A 22,178-nucleotide genomic window follows, 5' to 3' on the forward strand; every position below is an offset into this window, starting at 1 on the left:
GTCTGGTGAGATTGCTGGCCAGTCTAACACTATGCACACTAACACTATGGTCATTTAACCAACTTTTGGTGCTTTTGGCAATTTAGGAAGGTGCCAAATCCTGCTGGAAAATGCCATCAGCATCTTTAAAAAGCTGGTCAGCAGAAGGAAGCATGAGGTGCTGCAAGATTTCTTTGTAAACGAGTGCAGTGACTTCGTTTTTCAAAGAACACACTGGACCAACACCAGCAGATGACATTGCACCCCAAATCATCACAGACTGAGTAAACTTAACACTGGACTTCAAGCAACTTGGGCTATGAGCTTCTCCACCATTCCTCCAGACTCTAGGACCTTGGTTTCCAAATTAAATACAAAACTTGTGACAGTAAAGTATTTTATAATGTTAGGGAAGATTTCTAGTTCAAATGAAAGCTGCTCTACAAAGAATCCTGAAAAGATGTATCATGGTTTCCACGAAAATATCAAGCAGCAAGAACATTGAAAATCTTAATAAAAGTTTCTTGAGCAGCAAATCATCATATTAGAATGATTTCTGAAGGATCACGTGACACTGAAGACTGGAGTAATGATGCTGAAAATTCAGCTTTGTTCACAGGAATAAATTACATTTTAAATGATACTGTTAAAGCAAGGGGATATTAAAACTGTAATAATAGTTCACAATATTACTCTCTTTTTTTTACAGTTTAATGAGCACCTTGATATCAGTTTGACATGGGATATTAGTCAAGACTCGATCCATATGCTGTAACATCATTTTAAATTCCGTTTGGGCTGCAATTTCAAAACCAAACAAAAAATCATAAAGATTCCGATCTTTTAAATGATATTTTGACTTCAGTGGTTTTGTTAATACATTTGCACTTGTGACACTGATGCAAAAATGACTATACGCATGGAAAAATTAGTTCAGCATTTATCGGTTTATTTTCTTATTTTATATGTATTGAATTATATATATTTATACATATATATATATATATATAGAAATCTAGCTATCTTACAATGCTTTCACAGAAGAAAACTGACAGACTGGATTATGGCAACACAACAATGACACTGAGTGAGCCACAGGCTGAACAATCAGACAGGAACACCAACACCAAATAAAGAGACTATCCATCTACAGCAGCTTTGATATCAAAAGTGACCCCAGAAGAGTTCAGATGCCCAGAGCTGGCAGGGTGATGAGAGGCATTGCCAGAGTTACTTGGTGGTAAGTTTTGAGCCATTTCCCGTTTCCTCTTCCTGTCTGGTCCAACGCTGCTCAAGTATGCGCACTATTTAATCACACAGACACGGTAACTCTACAAGAACTTCCACTGAACAGACTTAGCCATAAAGAAAAAGAAAACATTCAAAAAAAGAGAGAAATGAACAGAATTACAATTATTTGATGGGGAGTGTTTCCTCCCAAACCATCAGTCAAAAAATCATAAATATTGATCCTGAAATGATCACCCATACAGATGCATCAAATCGGCAGGTGTCAGATTATACAGACATTATGACGTCACTGTGGATGGCTTTGTGTCCCATCAGTACCAGGGAGAAGCATGCACAACTCTTACAGTGATCAAACACGTATGATCTACTCCTCCTTTTGTCATTTAGCATCATCACACATCACTAAAAGCCCTACGAATCAGGACATATACACAGATGCACCATTATGCAGATCTAAAACCAGAAGCATACTCTATGCAATAACACAAATATTTGGCCAAGCCTGCAGTCTGATCGAGTATTGGCGCTAACAAACACTCAAGCAGGCAACGGTCAACTTCAAATGTCTGTGCCAATAAGCCAAATGCATCATTAGTCAGGTAGCTAGATATAAATGTGTCAGCAGCTGAACTAACTTTGACTTGCTCAGCAAGATTCTCTTCAAACTCTTGCTCCATCATGGCAGTGGCTGACCTGGAAGAGAAAACTGACTGTAAAGGTCAGTTTGTCTGCATGCCTCATGCTAACGGATCCTGGAACGCAACCATCCACAAAAGTCAGCTCATGTAGCAAGGCTTTTGTGTTCACATACTTACATAATGTTTGAGGCCTTAAGAGTGGCTTCCTCTGCACTTAACAACAGATTTGAAGACCGTAAACTAACTTCAAAAATAAAATCATTAAACATTCCTGTGTCTTTCTGCCAGAGAGCTCTGATTAGCAGCTTGTTCCACATTCTCCCATTTCTTAGTTGGTGCTTTTTGTTTGTTTTTTTCTTAGAAAGGAAGCCAAACTGTGCTGTGTACTTCGTTTCTCCTTTTTTTTTTAAGTTTACATGTGGGAATATCCCTTCATAATGCTCCCTAAACAAAACACGGCATTCATACAGCCACACAATACCTTACTTCCTCTTTTCTGGAAGTATTAAGAGACCAACGAGGAACAATCCAAAAACAGTGAACGTGTCACTTATTGCACAGGCAGATTTACAAATCTAGAAACTTATTCAAGGTGCCTCTGCGCACACACAAACCCCGTAATCATACAAACTCTCGTAAGAATCTACAACGAAACCCCTCCAGTTTGTGTCAGCGAGTCGTGTGCGTTAGCACGAGCAGAGGCCTTTTACAGTACGACGATGACTAAAGAATAACCCCCCCACCTCCATGTTTAACCAGCAATGGTTTGTATATGATTGAGAGAAGGGAAAGGGGCACTGAGTAAGAACAAGATGCCCATTGGATAAGTGGGCCCGGATGGGGTGGGGGGAGGATGGGTCCACAGTTTTGAGGGTTGATGGGTGCTCAGGGGTGGACCTTAAAGGCCAAGAGCTGCTCAGAGTGCATGTTGTTGAGCGAGCGCAGGTCCGGCAGTTTGAGGAGCAGTTTAGTGAAGATGGAGATCTCGTTGGGGTGGTTCTTGGTGATCAAGCTGCGCAGAGCTCGAATCAAAGTTTCCTGAAGGGCCTCGACTGAGTTGACGTTCTCGAGACTGGAGCGGTCTATGGGAGACACGGCAGGGGTAAGTCATGTCACATCCTCTCAGATACAGAACTACAAAGCGTATGGTCTCTTAACCTACCTGCAGACACCAGCACTACGGCCGTGAAGAGGCTCATCTCCTCCTCGCTGAGGTTCAGAGCTTGCAGCTTCTCGGTGAAGTCAAACATTGAGTTGAGGAGATCTCCTGCACCCATCGAGCGCAGCGCCTCCACGCTGTACTTCCGGCCGCTCAGAAATGTAACTGTGCGCTCCTTCACATTGAACAGGGATGTAAAGCGCACCACCAGCACCTACAGACCAAACAGGAAACCAATGGAATCAAACTGGATTCAGTCAATTCACAGGATTGATTTTAGTACGTTTCCTTCCGAGGTTTCATTTGGACATACCTCAAAGGTGCCGGCCTTCAGCAGGCTGACCTGGTCATGCTGGGACAGGTCTTTGAATCCTGGGATGCGCTTTGCAAATTCCACCACCTCTCTGACGGCTGGGGTGAAGCTCATGGAGAACTCCTCCCAAATACTGTGACCCGACTTCTGAGGATCCACATAGGGCGATGTGTTCATGGGGCAAACCTGTGAAGGAGGATCATGAGTATTGCTACAGACTACTGGAATTGTGGTAGTGCTGTTTTGGTAGTGTAACTCACCAGGTGCATCCTGTTAACCCTTGCAAATGTTGGGACACTACAGCTGCCGTTGACTTGGGTCTCATTGGCATTATGAGCTCTCAGAGAGAGGTTCTTCAGAGACTGTCCACCGGAGCTGCTGTTGGGCCGTCTGAAAGGACAGCCCGAGTCTTCAGGCCCCCGTGGAGCACTGCCTGATGAAGGCTTCTGTTCGCTCTCTGAGGAGGCATTGTTCTGCTGGTTCCAGACCTCCTGAGTCTTCTCTGAGCAATGGCTGTAGTTGTTGGGGCCCTCTGAAGGCACGCTGGCCTGCTCCTGATTGTACATGAAGGTCTCCTGGTGCGCTCTAGTCACTGTGCCGATGACCTCCTCCTCCCCGCTGTCAGTGGCACTGGAAGAGTCTGAGCTCTGGCTTGTCTCCATGGCGCTCAGCAGCTCGGGGTCCGGGCTGGATTTGGATCGGTGGCTCCGGGGGGAAGTGGAGGGGGAGCGGGAGGAAGAGCCCGAGCTGCTGTGCTCTGAAGCTGCATCGGTGGATGACGTCTGGTCGCTCAGAGGCTGGTTGCCGTGGCTGTTGTTCATCATGTTGTTCATGGCGTTCTGCATCTCGAGCAGCATGCGCTGCTTCTCTCGTTTGGGAATCCGGCCGAAACGCACAGCTGAGGAGCACAGACACGGTCAGCTCACAGACTACAACACACTGACACATCTATCTATCTATCTATCTATCTGTCTATCTATCTATCTATCTATCTCTGTCTATCCATCTATCCAACTATCAATCTATCTATCTATCTATCTGTCTGTCTATCTATCTATCTATCTGTCTATCTATCTATCTATCTATCTATCTATCTATCTATCTATCTATCTATCTATCTATCTATCTGTCTGTCTATCTATCTATCTGTCTATCTATGTGTCTATCTATCTATATGTGTCTGTCTATCTATCTATCTATCTATCTATCTATCTATCTATCTATCTATCTATCTATCTATCCTTCTGTATGTGTCTATCTATCTATCTATCCTTCTGTATCTATCTATCTATCTATCTATCTATCTATCTATCTATCTATCTATCCTTCTGTATGTGTCTATCTATCTATCTATCTATCTATCCGTCTGTCTATCTATCTATCCTTCTGTATTGTGTCTGTCTGTTTATCCGTCTGTCTGTCTGTCTGTCTATCTATCTATCTATCTATCTATCTATCTATCTATCTATCTGTATGTGTCTGTCTATCTATCTATCTATCTATCTATCTATCTATCTATCTATCTATCTATCTATCTATCTATCTATCCTTCTGTATGTGTCTGTCTATCTATCCTTCTGTATCTATCTATCATCTATCTATCTATCTATCTATCTATCTATCTATCTATCTATCTATCTATCTATCTATCTATCTATCTATCTATCTATCTATCCTTCTGTATCTATCTATCTATCTATCTATCCTTCTGTATGTGTCTGTCTATTTATCTATCTATCTATCTATCTATCTATCTATCTATCCTTCTGTATGTGTCTGTCTATCTATCTATCTATCTATCTATCTATCTATCCTTCTGTATGTGTCTGTCTATCTATCTATCTATCTATCTATCTATCTATCTATCTATCTATCTATCTATCTATCCGTCTGTCTGTCTGTCTGTCTGTCTGTCTGTCTGTCTATCTATCTATTTATCTCTCTATCGATCTATCTATCCTTCTGTATGTGTCTGTCTATCTATCTATCTATCCTTCTGTATGTGTCTGTCTATCTATCTATCTATCCTTCTGTATGTGTCTGTCTATCTATCTATCTATCTATCTATCTATCTATCTATCTATCTATCTATCTATCTATCTATCCTTCTGTATGTGTCTGTCTATCTATCTATCTATCTATCTATCTATCTATCCTTCGGTATGTGTCTGTCTATCTATCTATCTATCTATCTATCTATCTATCTATCTATCTATCCTTCTGTATGTGTCTGTCTATCTATCTATCTATCTATCTATCTATCTATCTATCTATCTATCTATCTATCTATGTCTGTCTCTGTCTATTTGTCCGTCTATCTATGTATCTATCTATCTTTCTATCTATCTATCTGTCTCTCTATCTATCTCTCTATCTATCTATCTATCCATCTATTTATCCTTCTGTATGTGTCTGTCTATCTATCTATCTATCTATCTATCTATCTATCTATCTATCTATCTATCTATCTATCTCTATCCTTCTGTATGTGTCTGTCTATCTATCTATCTATCTATCTATCTATGTCTGTCTCTGTCTATTTGTCCGTCTATCTATCTATCTATCTATCCATCCATCTATATCTATCTATCTGTAATACTATATGTATCTGGCTCAAATGTTCATGCAAGGTAACATACTTTATTTCTTAATTTTCTTTAACAGGGCTCATCTATTCAAGTTTACAGGCTGAGGTCACATGTGTCGGCCTGTAATCGAGTCCACTCTTTGGATCTGGGACACAGTGCCAGCAGGAGCTCACCGTCTCTGGACATGCCCACGAGCAGACACTTCTTAAAGCGGCACTGCTGACACCGGTTCCTGTTGATGCGCATGATGGGACAGCTTTCGTTCTTAAGGCACTTCTTATACTGAATGTTCTGCTGAATGCTCCTCCTGAAGAAACCCTGCAGGTGCACAAGTGAAAGAGACAGAGAGCGGTGTCAGGGTCACAGAGCCCACACAGAGAGTAACAGGTGTCAGCCTCGGGGTCGGTGTGGAGAGCAGGTGTCCCGCTCAGGACTGATGACACCCTTCTGTCATGGAGCTTTGCTCTGATAGTTAAACAGGCTTTCTAAGTATAAATAAAGCAAAGTGATATCTCCCTTCAGGACAATGTACAGGTAGATGTGACCCAGATAAGGCATGCAGACGTGTCACAGAGAAACAGACACTATAAATGAGCACAACCGCCTTTATTGAGTAGTAAGCAACACCCCTTTCTGAGCTTTTGACTTCTCTGTATTTCAGAATCAACAGAATGAAACTATTTCTTGAAATCATATACTAAAATGTGGCTGACTATTCACACTAACACTTATTTTTCTCACCTTACATCCCTCACAGGCGTGAACACCGTAGTGAAATCCTGACGCCACATCTCCACACACTTTACATAGCAGCACCAGCCCATTAATCTCTGCAGGAGCAGACACACACAGAGGGTGAGGTGAACAAGGATCGGCTTCCTCCTGTTTCCTCAAACAGCTAGAAAACCATTACTACATGATCAAGCTCACAAGGACAAATATAATGAGTCTTGCCATGTTCACTGAAAAAAAACCTCATTACAAACTCATTACATAAAAAAACGAACTGAAAGGCTCATTACATCATGTTTAATTTGACCAACCTACAATACGTGCTTTGTTTCTATTTCTGTTCCATTTTGAATTCCCTGACATATCAAACTGCATAACTTTTTTTTTTAAACATAGTGAATGTACATTAGGGTAAAAATGATAATGCATAATTAACACTATGACCACAGAAATATGAAAAATGAAACATATTCATATAGTTCCTTAAAATATTGTTACATTTGTAGATGATCAGGCTTTAAGAGCACTCCACAGATTTCTTTATTGTCATTAAGATCAGTCTCTCACTTGTAATGCCACTTCTAGTGGTGGAGGGCGATCGTGCCTTGCCTCCACGGGACTGAGGGGTCCCAGCGAGAGCCTCGCCCTGTGGGCCCTGTCCCTGTCCTGCATGGGGCGGAGAGCAGGACTGATAGCTGCTGTTGGAGGAGTCGCTGTGGCACGACTCGGGACTGCAGGCCGAGCTCGAGGAGCTAATGTAAGCTATTACTCCACCTGCTGGATGACACACAGAGGAGCAACATGTCAAAATGATTTTCCAAACTTCATTTTCCAAAAATCACGTGGAATATAATATGCGGATATAAATTATGAAGCACAAGACATGGCCTAGAGGTTGATTCTAGCTTTTTCATGCATCTGTTGACAACTCTGTTTATCATTAATAAGTCTACACAGAGTAAATGCAAATCATATATAGGTGGATATCTGAAATTACAAATTACAAACATCATCTTTGCCTGAAGCCAGTCTTATTGTCAGAAAGTGGCCCGGGCTGTATGTACTGTATCTCTCTGTCTGTACGAGTTGGCCTGATTGCTACTGCCCCACTCTCAATGGTTAGGTAACAGCATTACATAATACCTCTTTCAGGGTGTGGGTCTTACCGGCAAACAATTCAGCTCAAATTAAATACTGAGAACTAACAAACAACTTGTTTCAAACGTTAACATGCTATTATTTGTTAATCATTACAAAGATACATATTAAATTACAAAAAAATATTAAATTAAATAATAATCACACGGTGTTGAGTCAAAATAGAAGGGAAATATAAATATATATATATATATATATATATATATATATATATATATATATATATATATATCAACAGCTAATGAGGCACAGGGTCCATAATTTTTCTTTCTTTAGCCAAATCCTATTATAAAATTACATCAATAAATAATCTAAATAAAAGTAAATCCCAATTCCATTTTCAATTCAGTTCAGCTATTTTATATTTTATTTTCTTTACAATGAGCCGCTGAGCTGTTGATTGACGTGTTCTTAGCCCCGCCCCCACGTGTACTCGGCATGTTTGGGGGCTCGGTAGGATCCACATCTACTGGGTAGAGATGGGTAGATTTAGGAAACAAGGGGTGGAGACGGGTGGGAGGATATGGGTCCAAGCACGCCCCCTGGATCGTGTGTTCCGCAGGGAGGTCCATCTCGGAAAGTGGGTCAGTCTTGGCCGTCTCACGTGTATCAGCAGCTGCAGACGCGTCCATGCCCATGCAAATTATGCAATACGCACGTCACGACCTCTCTCGACCAATCAGAGCAGACGCACAGGACGCGTAAACACAGATGCACATGGCTAGGCTGAGCGGTCCATGTGAGTCGGCTCAATAGTAACCCACAATCTATGGCATAACAACACAAGCCCGGCGCTGTTAACCTACTTAAGAGTTTTCCTGCTGCAAATACACCAATTAAAGCCCAAACCGCACCTCAGTGCAGAGTAAACATTCGCGGCATCACGTGTAACTACATGTTTCGGTGTCAGTGAAGCTATGACTGCTTATAAAGTCATATTTATAAGTTAATGATCTTACCAGCCTTTGTGGAGTCCATGTCCTCTGACAGCTTAGAGCCGCAGTCACCTGTGAGTTAAAGCCGTGTTTACTCAGTTTACAGCAACTGTCCAGTCGCTGTGTGACCGTGTGAAGACGCTCTCAAGACTTTCACACTAACGTTACCTGAGGAGCATTACTAATAAAAACCTACCAGACACTCCGAGTTAACCAACACCCGTTCTGCTTGGAAAAACACCCTCGAGATATCTCAGAAAACCACTAATATTAGTAAAAAAAATAATTCCAAACTCTGTTGTAAAACCTGCTAGAGATCAAGTCCACACGATGACAGCTCTCTCTAAGTCGGCTGGGCTCGCTGGAGCTCCGAGTTGTGAATAAAGCCAGGTTTAACGCAGAGAGCGGAACTGCGCGTGTCCAGATCATGTGACCCACTTCAGCGCGGCCCCGCCTCCAGCGGCTTTAGTGTCTGTGTAACCCACTGACACACTTTCACTGCTCCTGCGGGGGCCTCCTGTGCCCCTCAGCCCACACCCGGAGTGACCTGATGACCCCAGGGGTGTAGATCCCATGTCCTGCCAACTAACCTCTCTGGACATCAAAGGGACGTTTTAATGGCCAGTAGCCTATTTATAGAAATGTGACGCTTGCTGAGCACCTCAAGTTGAAAAGTGATTTACAGTTATGCTGATCTGACATGAATCAGTTGGTAGCCTAATGGGGTAAAATACGATGGAACGCAAACCCATTTATAAGGGTCATTTTTTAATTGTATACATAATCTGAAAGCTGCATAAATACGCTTTTCATTGATGTATGGTTTGTTTGGAGGGCAATATTTGGCTGAGATACAATTATTTGAAAATCTGGACTCTAAGGGTGCAAAAAAAATTAAATAATGAGAAAATCGCCTGAGAAAAAGTTCTTGTGACAATACAATTTTTATATATTTACGGTAGGAAATTTTTTGCATAAAAGAAAAATCAATAATTATGACTGTTTTTGTGCTCCAAGGGTCACATATGATGTTATATGAAGTAATCTCTATACTGAATATTCATGTAATAAATGACTTTTTTTTTTTTTGATAAACAGTATTTTTCTTGACATTTTTTTTTTTTTTACGACTTCTTGATTTCTATTGAACAATTTGATTTATGAACTTGATGTTAAATCTCTACAGATCTACACATCACTTTAAACTTAATTATTCTAAACCATAAAAAAATGGACAGAAGGGGTTAAACCTTTAAACTACTATAATTATGAGTCCAAATATGAGAAAGGAGATGCATATTCAACACATTACTGATTAGTGTTAAACTGGCATCTATTGCTGATTCAGTAATGTCACTTTAGGCCAAAACACAACAGTCTCTAGAAACCTTCAGGAAAGTGTGTAATAAGCAGCACTGAAGCAATGAGCAGGTGGTTCTCACACCAAACACTGCTTAGCTTTTCCATTCCATTTTAGCCTGCGACCACGACCATAGAGGTCAGAGGTCAGAGTGTTAGGACCTCCGCTAAATATGTGTACACAAAAATGACATTTCAAGGCTAGAGACGCCTAACTTATAGTGTTGTGTTCAACATAAGACCTGACACTCACAATTACATCAATAAAATAGCCAAAGAATGTTATGTACTAAACAATGTTGTTAAATTAGATAAAAATATCAATAAAATAGTCAATTGTTTTAAATAAAGATAACAATTCACAAGAAGTTGATAGGTTTAAAGAGATTAAATAATAGAAAATTAGCGCTGCAAATGAAGATAGAGAGTTCATTTAATATTACCGTCATGCATTACTCTGTTAGAGACTCCACTCCATTCACAGTATATCACCACAACATGCATTGAATGAAAATAACAAAAGTAAAATAAAATGACACTGTATAAAATAACACATAATCATGTGTGTTTGAGATCTTGAAGTGTGACATTTGTTAACTTTACTACAACACTGTTTAACACACGCTCAAAAAAAAAGAGGTACAAAAGCTTTCACTTTTTTTCAAAAGGCACACTTTTGTACCTAAAGAGTTCATATTGGTGCCTTAAAGGTACAAATTATTACCTAAAGTGTACAAGTCAAGTCAAGTAACCTTTATTTATATAGCACTTTAAACAAAATATATTGCGTCACAGCAACTGAACAACATTCATTTGGAAAACAGTGTGTCAATAATGCTAAATGATAGTTAAAGGCAGTTCATCATTGAAGTGAAGATGAAGTGACCCCGACTAAGCAAGCCAGAGGCGTCAGCGGCAAGGAACCGAAACTCCATCGGTGACAGAATGGAGAAAAAACCTTGGTAGAAACCAGGCTCAGTTGGGGGGTCAGTTCTCCTCTGACCAGACGGAACCAGTAGTTCAATTCCAGGCTGCAGCAAAGTCAGATTGTGCAGAAGAATCATCTGTTTCCTGTGGTCTTGTCCTGGTGCTCCTCTGAGACAAGGTCTTTACAGGGGATCTGTATCTGGGGCTCTAGTTGTCCTGGTCTCCGCTGTCTTTCAGGGAGGTAGAGGTCCTTTCTAGGTGCTGAACCACCATCTGGTCTGGATACGTACTGGATCCGGGCGACTGCAGTGACCCTCTGATCTGGATACAGACTGGATCTGGTGGCTATGGTGACTTTGGAATAAGAGAGAAACAGACAAATATTAGCGTAGATGCCATTCTTCTAATGATGTAGCAAGTACATAGGGTGGTATGTGAAGTGTTCCCGGTTCCGGTTTACCTAATTGAAGCAGCCTAAAAATCCTTTAAATGATTTGGATAATAAAAGCACATTAGTATGTTATGTGTAAGCCAGGTTAAAGAGATGGGTCTTTAATCTAGATTTAAACTGCAAGAGTGTGTCTGCCTCCCGAACAATGTTAGGTAGGTTATTCCAGAGTTTAGGCGCCAAATAGGAAAAGGATCTGCCGCCCGCAGTTGATTTTGATATTCTAGGTATTATCAAATTGCCTGAGTTTTGAGAACGTAGCGGACGTAGAGGATTATAATGTAAAAGGAGCTCATTCAAAAACTGAGGTGCTAAACCATTCAGGGCTTTATAAGTAATAAGCAATATTTTAAAATCTATACGATGTTTGATAGGGAGCCAGTGCAGTGTGGACAGGACCGGGCTAATATGGTCATACTTCCTGGTTCTAGTAAGAACTCTTGCTGCTGCATTTTGGACTAGCTGTAGTTTGTTTACCAAGCGTGCAGAACAACCACCCAATAAAGCATTACAATAGTCTAACCTTGAAGTCATAAATGCATGGATTAACATTTCTGCATTTGACATTGAGAGCATAGGCCATAATTTACATATATTTTTGAGATGGAAAAATTCAGTTTTACAAATGCTAGAAACGTGGCTTTCTAAGGAAAGATTGCGATCAAGTAGCACACCTAGGTTCCTAACTGATGACGAAGAATTGACAGAGCAAGTCTAAGACTGTGTTCTAGGTTATTACAAGTGGAGTTTTTAGGTCCTATAATTAACACCTGTTTTTTTTCAGAATTTAGCAGTGAGAAATTACTCGTCATCCAGTTTTTTATATCGACTATGAATTCCATTTGTTTTTCAAATTGGTGTGTTTCACCGGGCTGTGAAGAAATATAGAGCTGAGTATCATCAGCATAACAGTGAAAGCTAAACACCATGTTTCCTGATGATATCTCCCAAGGGTAACATATAAAGCGTGAAGAGTAGCGGCCCTAGTACTGAGCCTTGAGGTACTCCATACTGCACTTGTGATCGATATGATACCTCTACATTCACTGGTATGAACTGATGGCGGTCATTCCACTAGTTCACGCTTACATATAATTAGCTGAGGTATGGTATGCGTATTTGGCGTGCTGTCCGGGGAAGGGCTCCGAGCTCGGGAATTGCCCGAACCTAGAGTACCCCCCCTTCCCCGTATATTGTAAAGTGAACTTGAAGTGAGGAGATGGGGTGGAGGAGGGATGCTGATAAACCGTCAATGGATAGAGGTAAGTCAGCGATATTTATACTGTGGGATTGATTACTTGATTGTGGTCCACCTGTGATGATTAGGCTAAGTATCTGACGCGCTCCTCCCGAATCTTCATTGATAATTACATATAAGTACGATTTAAACCATGCTAATGCACTTCCATTAATGCCAACAAAGTGTTCAAGTCTATGCAAAAGAATGTTGTGGTCAATTGTGTCAAACGCAGCACTAAGATCCAATAAAACTAATACAATACACACGATCAGATGATAAGAGCAGATCATTTGTAACTTTAAGGAGAGCAGTCTCAGTACTATGATACAGTCTAAATCCTGACTGGAAATCCTCACATATACCATTTTTCTCTAAGAAGGAATATAATTGTGAGGATACCACCTTTTCTAGTATCTTGGACAGAAAAGGGAGATTCGAGACTGGTCTATAATTAACTAGGTCTTTGGGGTCAAGTTGTGGATTTTTGATGAGAGGCTTAATAACAGCCAGTTTGAAGGTTTTGGGGACATATCCTAATGACAATGAGGAATTAATAATAGTCAGAAAAGGATCTATGACTTCTGGAAGCACCTCTTTTAAGAGCTTAGATGGTATAGGGTCTAACATACATGTTGTTGGTTTAGATGATTTAACAAGTTTATACAATTCTTCCTCTCCTATAGTAGAGAATGAGTGGAACTGTTCCTCAGGGGGTCTATAGTGCACTGTCTGATGTGATACTGTAGCTGACAGCTGAATGGTTGCAATTTTATGTCTAATAGTATCGATTTTAGAAGTAAAGTAGTTCATAAAGTCATTACTGCGGTGGTGTTGGGAAATGTCAACACTTGTTGTGGCTTTATTTTTAGTTAATTTATCCACTGTATTGAATAAAAACCTGGGGTTATGTTTATTTTTTTCTAGAAGAGAAGTAATCGGATCTCGCAGTTTTTAATGCTTTTCTGTAGGATAGGTTACTTTCCCGCCAAGCAATACGAAGTGCAAAAGTACAAAAAGTACTAAACCCCAGTGACAGCTTTTGTACCCTTGTTTTTTTTTTTCTTTTCTGAGAGTGCACGTTTAAGTTTATTCAGAGTTCAGAGGATGTTGTTTGCACTGATATTGAGCAAAACTGTGTTCTTTAAACTAATGAGAATGAGGTTATGTCTATTACAGGGGTCTCTGGCATATTATTATGATGGTAAACTAATATGCCCTAATATTTTAGGGTGCAATAAATAAAAATAGTTAAAACTAATTAAAAAAACACAAAATAGATCAGTTTGCATTCTAATAGTCTACTTATTAGCCATATATCTCTCAAAGTTCAGACATTATTCTACACAAACTGGGTTGTTTTCCTCGTGCTGATGAACATCATTTCTCTCTCTCTCTCTCTCTCACACACACACACACACAAACACACAAACACACAAACACAAACACACTGCCCTCCATAAGTATTGGAACAGTAAAGACAAAATTGTTCTGTTTGCTATGGATTCAAGAAATCTGTAAATATGATTAAAATATGAATATGTGACAAAACTACAGAATGTCACATTTTATTATTGGGTGATTCAACACAAAGATGTTTTACCAGCGAAGACACATCTGATGTGAGCAGAAGTATTGGAACAGTTGACTCATGTCTTTCTAAGTGTTCAGCTGTGTCCTGTTGCATTAATTCTTCACACTGTTAAAAATTTATTGTAATTTTACAGGAAATTCCTGGCAACTAATTGCCGTGAATTTACAGCAAGTAATATACAGGTAATATATTGTTTTTTTAATACAATAGAGTCCTGTATTTTTACAGCAGTGCTACTGTGATTAAAGTAGCATTATTACAGTAAAATGCTGTAATTTATTTAAATTTACTGTATATTTACTGCAACTCAGTTGCCAGGAATTTCCTGTAATTTTACAGGAGACAATTACAATATTGTAATTTCTAAATATAATAAAATACTGCAATTTTCCATCTTCCAAAATTAAAACCAAAACAATGGCAACTTTTTATTATTTTTTATTATTAACACACTATGCAACATCACATATTACAAATGTATTTTATCTTTTTTTTTCATACAAACAAAATTACAGTTTCACTGAAGAATCTAGCTCACTTCCAGACAGTCTATCATCAGGGGGAACATGGTAATAAATAACAAAAGGTCCCAACCAGTCTTGAACTGGGGAAGCTGTGGGGTGTGGGTGGGCATCAATACTAGCCCATCAACTCAAAACCCAGGAGTCTTCTTAATAGGGTGCAGACAGGTGCGTTGATCCTCCGTCTCTTCTCTGCTTTGCTGACATCTTGGAATTGATTCCACAAAAAGCTCTGAAAACAGAGAGAGTAAAAACAAGTTTTCATATCAGGTAATGATAAATACTGTGTAAAAAAAAAAAACATAAAAAGTAAACTTGCTTGTAGAAAAAAAATGACGTTGATGTATTTATTATTTATTATTAGAATTACATTGGCTTTTACATTGTTTTTCTTAAATATATAATGTCACTGTATGCACTGTAAATTGAATGTCGCTTTGGACAAAAGTGTCTGCAAAATGGGTCATATGACGTTGCTAAAAAGAACATTATTTTGTGTATTTGGTGTAATGAAATGTTTAAGCGGTTTAAGGTTAAAAAAACACATTATTGTTTCTCCTCTACAGGTACTCCTCTCCTCGCCTTCTGAAACGTGTTGATTTTTACAAAGTTCATCGTTCTGAAAAGCAAAGTGTGCTCTGATTGACCAGCTATCCAATCTATCTATCATGTGACTGAAATGTTATGCCACTTAACATACTGTGCCCTGTCCGGCCGAAGCAACGAGACAAACATTTAATTATAATGTTTATTTCATTATAATGTCAAACCCATTATAAATGTGATATAAACATGATTTCTAGTCGTGTTCTCTTTTGGAAGGCCAAACAAAGTAGTTTCCCTTTTTAAAGAAACAGCGTTTAAGAGTGACGCTTCAATTTAAACGAACGAACAAACACATGAGAGCAATTTCAAAAGCTTAAGGAGCTGTCTGTTCTGCTCTCTTTAGCTCTCGATCGACCTGGATGTTTTAGGCAATATTAAAATCCTGGCGGGGACGTGTCCCGTATGAACGGCGCATATGGCCACCCTATACAGATCTTCTTCATTCACCAAGAGCTTGTAACACTCCAAAGAGAAAGGAAAAAGTAAAATCACATCTAATGACTTTAACCCCCAAAATTGACTTAATGAAAATTGTAATGTTAAACTGCTGTCTGTCAGACTTCTCTGTGTTTACATAAATGTCTTGGAGGGCAATACCAACTCTATGTTAGACACTTAATAGCAATAGCTTTGTCTCCATCCAGCTTTTTAATGCACATTTTAACATTTTGAAAACAAACAAAAAAATCCTGAATGGAAACGGTTCAAATTCACAAAATATTCTAATGTGAATAAAACTTTTTATGTGGATTGACTTGCTAATAAATGCAACATAAATGCACATTTGTTGCAACTCTATCGGCTGTTTTAAGTTGCCCCTTAAGTTTTGATCCCACAGCGTTTCATGACTACTCTCCTGTCCATTTCTAATTTACATAACAGAGCTGATGGAAATGCTCTCCAGTTATAGGGTTTCTTTGCCAAATTTCTACGAATGCGCTTAAAAGGTGCAAAGGAATTGGATGGAAACCTGTCTTTTGACATCAATGCATAGAGTATATCGTAGAGTCTATTTTCTTTATAAGTGTGCAAACAGTTTAAACATACCTTTAGTGTTTGAGGCCTCTTTAGGATACTGTTAGTTAAACATGTAGACAGTGAAGGTCGCTGCACTCCATTCAGAAGGTTGTTGTGGGGCCCCATCACAGTTGTCCCTTCCAAAGACATCATCCATTTGTCTGCACTTAGTGCCTCTCCTGAAATGCATACACAATATGATAACTAAAAGAGCACTAGAACCCTTCACTACACACGCATGAGTGGCAGTATTGGCAGGATGGGCAAAAGTACCAATTTTATCAGGTGGGAGAATAAGTTATGGTATGGTTTTTCCTAATTTAGACTAGGCATTTTAAGGATGCAATAGGATTATGTTGAATTACAGCCTTTCCTTTCTTCTTTGACATATAACCATATGACAATTATTAACAGGGCTTAAAGCAAGCAAACGTATGTTCCATCTAGCAGCCAGTGTGCAGCTGATCCTGCGGACGGTCTACAGCTGTTCCCGCTCAGTCTTTTCCTTCTGCCTTGACCGTTCATGACCGTGGTACAGTTATGACGCGTTTCCACCGACCCCCCCTCATTTCAATAAGACGAAATATGATATCAAACACCACTGCCTCCTTTCGTTCTCATTTTCATTCGTTAAACATATTAATAGCCGCAGAAATAAAGTTCAGGGAAATGTGTAACGTTAGGCCTTCATTATATAAAACAAAATATTATACCAAACAGTAGCCTATTGTCTCCTATTTTCATTTTAACATATTAAAAGATTAACTGAATAAAGACCAAAGATTACCTGTTCGGTTCACCCAAAACGAATTATATTTTATGCTTTACCACTAAAGAGACATCACAGCCAGCGGCAAATGTCAGATGTCTACCCGAGTTGAGAGTGCTCCCGACGGATTAATGATCCCTGAGCTCCCGCTGATCGCGTGGAGTTGACCGTCTCCGACATCAGCGAAACACATTTTTTAATAGACGCAGTCTTTATAAATAAACCGCATATTTGAGTTTTAAACAACTACATTCTCGCCTGAAATAGTTAAAACACTAACGTTATACCTTTCATGACACGATGTCAGTAATATTTTAAAAATTATCAAAAGAAATGGTGGTTGAAACTACAATGCTGCATTGCCACTCCCGAAAGTTCAGTAACGTTACCTTTGAACAAGTACCTCGCGAGCAGGGACTTTCTGAGGGGCATTTTTTTTACCCAGAACTTTATTTAGATCATGGTAGCTGCGGTGGAAGCACACCGAGTTCCAGCTCAAAGTCCATAGTTTCTGGGTAAAGTTCTTGCGATGTAAATCTGGATCGAGTATGAAGACGCGATTTTAACTAACTTCACCCTATTCCACTGAATTATACCAAATGAAACAATCAGCACTCACTCAGATCACCAGTATTAATATATAAAGACTTATAAAACAAATTTTATGTTACATACCTGAGACATGTTCTTTCTTCCAAAAAGTACCGTCCGTTGGCCGCGTAATTTCAAAATTCAAACAGCAGCGATCCCACAATGCTATGCGGTTGCTGTAAAAAAATGCTTCTACAGTGTAGTTACAATAATTTTACAGGACTGTCCGTTAATTTCCCATAATGCACTTGCATTTACAACAAAAACATGAATACAGTGCGTTGTTGTAAAATTTATTGTAAAAATTACATCAATTGCTAACAGTGCAGATATTAAAAGCAGGGAATGTGTCTTATCAGTTATATCCATTGCTTCTGCATTCTAAGTCTTGCATTCAATGATGACACACACAAACCAGGGTGAAGACGAGGAAGCAGACTATGAAAGAAAAGCAATCAATTTGGATGCTAAAAGAAAAGAGTAAGTCAATTAGAACTAAAGGAAAAACAAAGAGTTTGGGCTTGGAGAAATCACAATTTTGGAAACTACCGGCAACATCAACAACCAACAATGACCTGATCAACTGAGGAAAATAACAGTAGTTGATGACAGACAAATCATAAAAGCTGTCAAAAAGAGCCCTAAAATACATGTCTCTAAAATCACCAACAAGCTCCAGAAAGCTGGGGTGATGCTCTATCAGTCCACAGGAGAATTTGACACAGAATTACAGAAGATACACAGCAAGATGCAAACATCTGATCAGCACCAAAATAGGAAGGCAAGATTCTTCACAAATGTGAGCCAGTAGAGTTTTGGAACTGAGTTGATGGACTGATGAGTGATTGGAAAGCAAAGTGTGGATAAAAAAGGGAACTGTATATGATCCTTAGCATCTAACCTCATCTGTAAAGCTCGGTGGAGGTGGTGTTGTTTCATGGGCATGCATGACTATCTCTAGAACAGGACCTCTTCATTTTAAAGATGACCTAATGTATGATGGCAGTAGCAGAATGATTTTGGAAGGGTACAAATCATCTTGGCTACAAGTATTCAAGAAATTGCCACCGAACTCATTAGAAAAAGCACTTCATATTACATCAAGACAATTACCCAAAACACCCTGCCAGTTCAGTCAAGGACTTTATCAGGGCAACGGCATTTAAAGTCAGTCTCCAGATTTAAATGCGATTGAACATTACTTTCACCAGCTGAAGAGGAGACTAAAGACAGAATCTCCCCAAAACAAGCAACAGGTGGAATTGACTGCTCTAAAGGCTGGAGAAATGCATTTCAGAGCAGAAGACCAAGAGTCCGGTGATGGGTTTCAGACTGCAACTAAAAATTAGCTTTTAATCTTTGCATCTGCCTTAAATTCAACTGTTCCAATACTAATGCTCACATCAAATAGTGGGATGAAGTCTAAAAGTGCTGTCCTTTTCATTTGGTGAAACATGTGTGACATTCTGTAGTTTTGTCGCATATTGATCTTTTAATCATATTTGCAAATGTCTTGACTCCACAGCAGAGAAAGCTATTTTGTCTTTACTGTTCCAATACTTATGGAGGGAACTGTTTATAAACACACACACACCAGCAGATTAGAGACTGATGGCTGTGTGGGATCTGCACATTTACACTGTTATACCAGCTCTACACTCACCTCTTTGCATTGTAGCAAAATCATTTTTTAAGCGGTCACATGAAAAGTTATAACATATTTACAAAAATTTGAAGGGTGTGCTCACTTCTGTGAGATACTATATATATACCGCATGCAACACCCTTAATCTATCAGCCATCTGAATGCTGCAGAAGACATTAATTACATCTTATATTCTTAACTCATCTATTTGAAAATTGTGTTATTAACATAAAATAATCAGACAAATCACTTCTGACCAAAGATCCCAGCTAGATTACCTAAATAACAGATCACTCTTATTCCAATTTGATTTAACTATTCGTTAAGATAGTTTCCAACATAACAATAAAGTAGATAGCCATCATGGGAAGCAGTTGGCTAAACTGGTTTATAGATCCTAAATAACGATCTCAAAGACAGAGTTAAAGGTTTACCTAACTGTGATCCTTACTTTTAGACAAAACAGGTTGAATTTGATTATCTGAGCTGTATTCCGAAATATTAAATCCCAGTAGTATATTCTCAAACTAGAGCTGAATATAGATCTCAAAGTTGCTCTGTTGTGAAAATATTGAGATTTAGAGACAAACACAGGCACAATATGCAAGGGTTTGTTATTCACCTTCAACCCCAGTAAACCTCTCCTCGTACTCAAACGCTCTCATAGAGCAGCTGCATGTGTGTAGTCTTAACATCTCGTCTTCACAGCCCAAATGAAACAAGTATATCAGAACACATTTTTCCAGCGGCCTCGGTCCAGCTGACAGATAAACTCCTGCCCTGAATACCTGTGCATTTCAGATTCCCTGCTCATCTGCAAGCTCTCAATAAAGACACACCATGTGAACATACAAAGGTACTTTATTTGGGTGAATGTACAGCACGTGTTGTCTAGCGGTAGCGGTGCAGCTGCAGGGTGTTGCGTCTCTTCCAGGCCGCGCGCCGAGAGCCGCCGATGGTGAGGTGGAACTTGTGACCCTTGCCCAAACCACGGCTCTTCTTGCCGGCTGACGTGAGCCCGCGCATCTCCCTGTGCTTGTGCACAGCCTTGGTGATCCATTGTGTGTCGGGGTTGCGTCTGATGGCCTTGTGGAAGGTGTCGACGAGGACCACTTCGAAGAACTTGTATGTGGAGTCTTCACCCACCCAGTATGAGCTGAGCACCCGCAGACCTCCACAGTGACGGCCCGCACGCTCCTAAAAACACAGCAGCAGAAGAAACACATGACCCTCGACACACAGAACAAGACTCAGAATAAATGCATGCTTCATTGGTGCCATTTCTGAACATGCATGAGACCTACACATCAAATTGTGTAACCTGAAGCCTTAACAAATGGTCAATTTATTCCATAATCCGTCTAACCATAAATCCCTGAACACGCTTTAGAATAAATGTGTGCTCACATACATATAAAACCTGATAGCGAGGTATGCATCTCGTATCTCACGTACCTCGGCTACTGACTGCAGGCTGCGTGCAAACTTGATCTGGTTGACGCCATGGTGCACGGGTTTGCCATAGGTGGCACCTTTGGGCACGGGGCGCTTGCGGCCTCCGCGGCGCACTCGTATGCGGTAGATGACGTACCCTGTTCGGACCAAAGCACAGAGGTAAGATTCACAGTCTCTACCATACACCACAGAGAGACGATGTTCAGTTGAGTATCACCTAAACCGCTCTCAGAAGCAGCTGATGAGCTCTTCTCACACACGCTGCTCTCATCACTCACCCTGCTTGGCCTTGTACCCCAGCCTGCGGGCTTTATCGGGTCTGGTGGGCCTCGGGGCCCGGTGGAGGGCCGACAGCTGACGGTACTGCCAGCACCGCACACGCAGCAGGAACCTCATCACGTCCGACTGCTTCTTCCTCCATAACTCCTGCATGTACTTGTACGCTCCCATGATGCCTCACCTGCAGCGCCAGAGAAACAAGTCATGTGAGTCTCGTGCACTGTGATAGTTGACAATGCATCTGATGCTATTATAATCTGCATGTTACTCTGCTTTATGATTTTCATTCAGACTGGATTGAGACTGCACAGAGCTTTTACATTTTTAATGCTACAAATACCACTTTTATAATTAACTAATGAAGGCAAAATTAAGCAAGAAACACGTTGTGAACTTCATTCTCGATGTATGAGCAGCTTTATATCAACCTGCAAGTGTGTATTCATATCATAAATTATCTGTCTATAGCAACTTCAGGGGGAATTAACGTCATATAATAATAATAATGCGGTGTAATGTTTGCCCAACATGGCAACATACAGGAACGACAAAACAACTGAACTCTTCAGTCGTAGACAGCGACTTTAAAACCTTTACAAATGTAATTCCAGAAAATGACATTTGACAATGCAACAGTTTAACTTAGTTTTGTCAGAAACGGGAGAAAGCGTGTAAACTCATGACCGCAGCAGCTCCACAATCCGCTCTAAAACAAGCGCGTCACGTCATCGTGGCGGGAAATGAGCGTCAGAGAGTAAAGCTCAGATACTCCGCTCGCGATACACTAATCGTGTGATTCGGATGACATTAAAAGCATTAAGATTGTTGATGGATTCTACATTCAGAACAAACGAGCAGGTTTGCTTACTTGATGGCGTACTAACCGGAAAGAGAAAGAAAAGTTACCCATAATCCTTTATGAGGCGGTTACAACGTATTTCCGGTTCCGCTGTTAAAGATTTCTGGGAAATGTAGTC

At 40.0% G+C, this 22,178-nt stretch overlaps 2 protein-coding genes and 2 long non-coding RNA genes across 4 annotated transcripts in view; 1 reads left to right on the forward strand and 3 right to left on the reverse strand.

The window, feature by feature from the left end:
- Nucleotides 1–22,178, forward strand: part of LOC127935832 (uncharacterized) — a 136,366-nt gene that overhangs the window by 77,333 nt on the left and 36,855 nt on the right. The window lies entirely within an intron of this gene.
- LOC127935827 (uncharacterized) overlaps nt 1–22,178 on the reverse strand; it is a 197,679-nt gene that overhangs the window by 15,268 nt on the left and 160,233 nt on the right. The gene's annotated exons all lie outside the window — the stretch shown is intronic.
- Nucleotides 908–9,146, reverse strand: nr1d2b (nuclear receptor subfamily 1, group D, member 2b). Its single transcript, XM_052533972.1, has 8 exons — nt 8,778–9,146; nt 7,228–7,437; nt 6,670–6,758; nt 6,102–6,246; nt 3,601–4,238; nt 3,341–3,526; nt 3,031–3,241; nt 908–2,950 (listed from the first exon to the last, which is right to left on the reverse strand). Exons 1-8 carry the CDS (start codon nt 8,794–8,796, stop codon nt 2,754–2,756), a joined length of 1,695 nt encoding a protein of 564 aa, XP_052389932.1. The 5' UTR covers nt 8,797–9,146; the 3' UTR covers nt 908–2,753.
- LOC127935815 (60S ribosomal protein L15) lies at nt 20,311–22,130 on the reverse strand. The gene is made up of 4 exons (XM_052534006.1): nt 22,070–22,130; nt 21,201–21,382; nt 20,923–21,059; nt 20,311–20,664 (listed from the first exon to the last, which is right to left on the reverse strand). Exons 2-4 carry the CDS (start codon nt 21,370–21,372, stop codon nt 20,359–20,361), a joined length of 615 nt encoding a protein of 204 aa, XP_052389966.1. The 5' UTR covers nt 21,373–21,382; nt 22,070–22,130; the 3' UTR covers nt 20,311–20,358.

The sequence above is a fragment of the Carassius gibelio genome, chromosome A19 (assembly GCF_023724105.1).
Source record: "Carassius gibelio isolate Cgi1373 ecotype wild population from Czech Republic chromosome A19, carGib1.2-hapl.c, whole genome shotgun sequence".
Lineage (NCBI taxonomy): Eukaryota > Metazoa > Chordata > Actinopteri > Cypriniformes > Cyprinidae > Carassius > Carassius gibelio.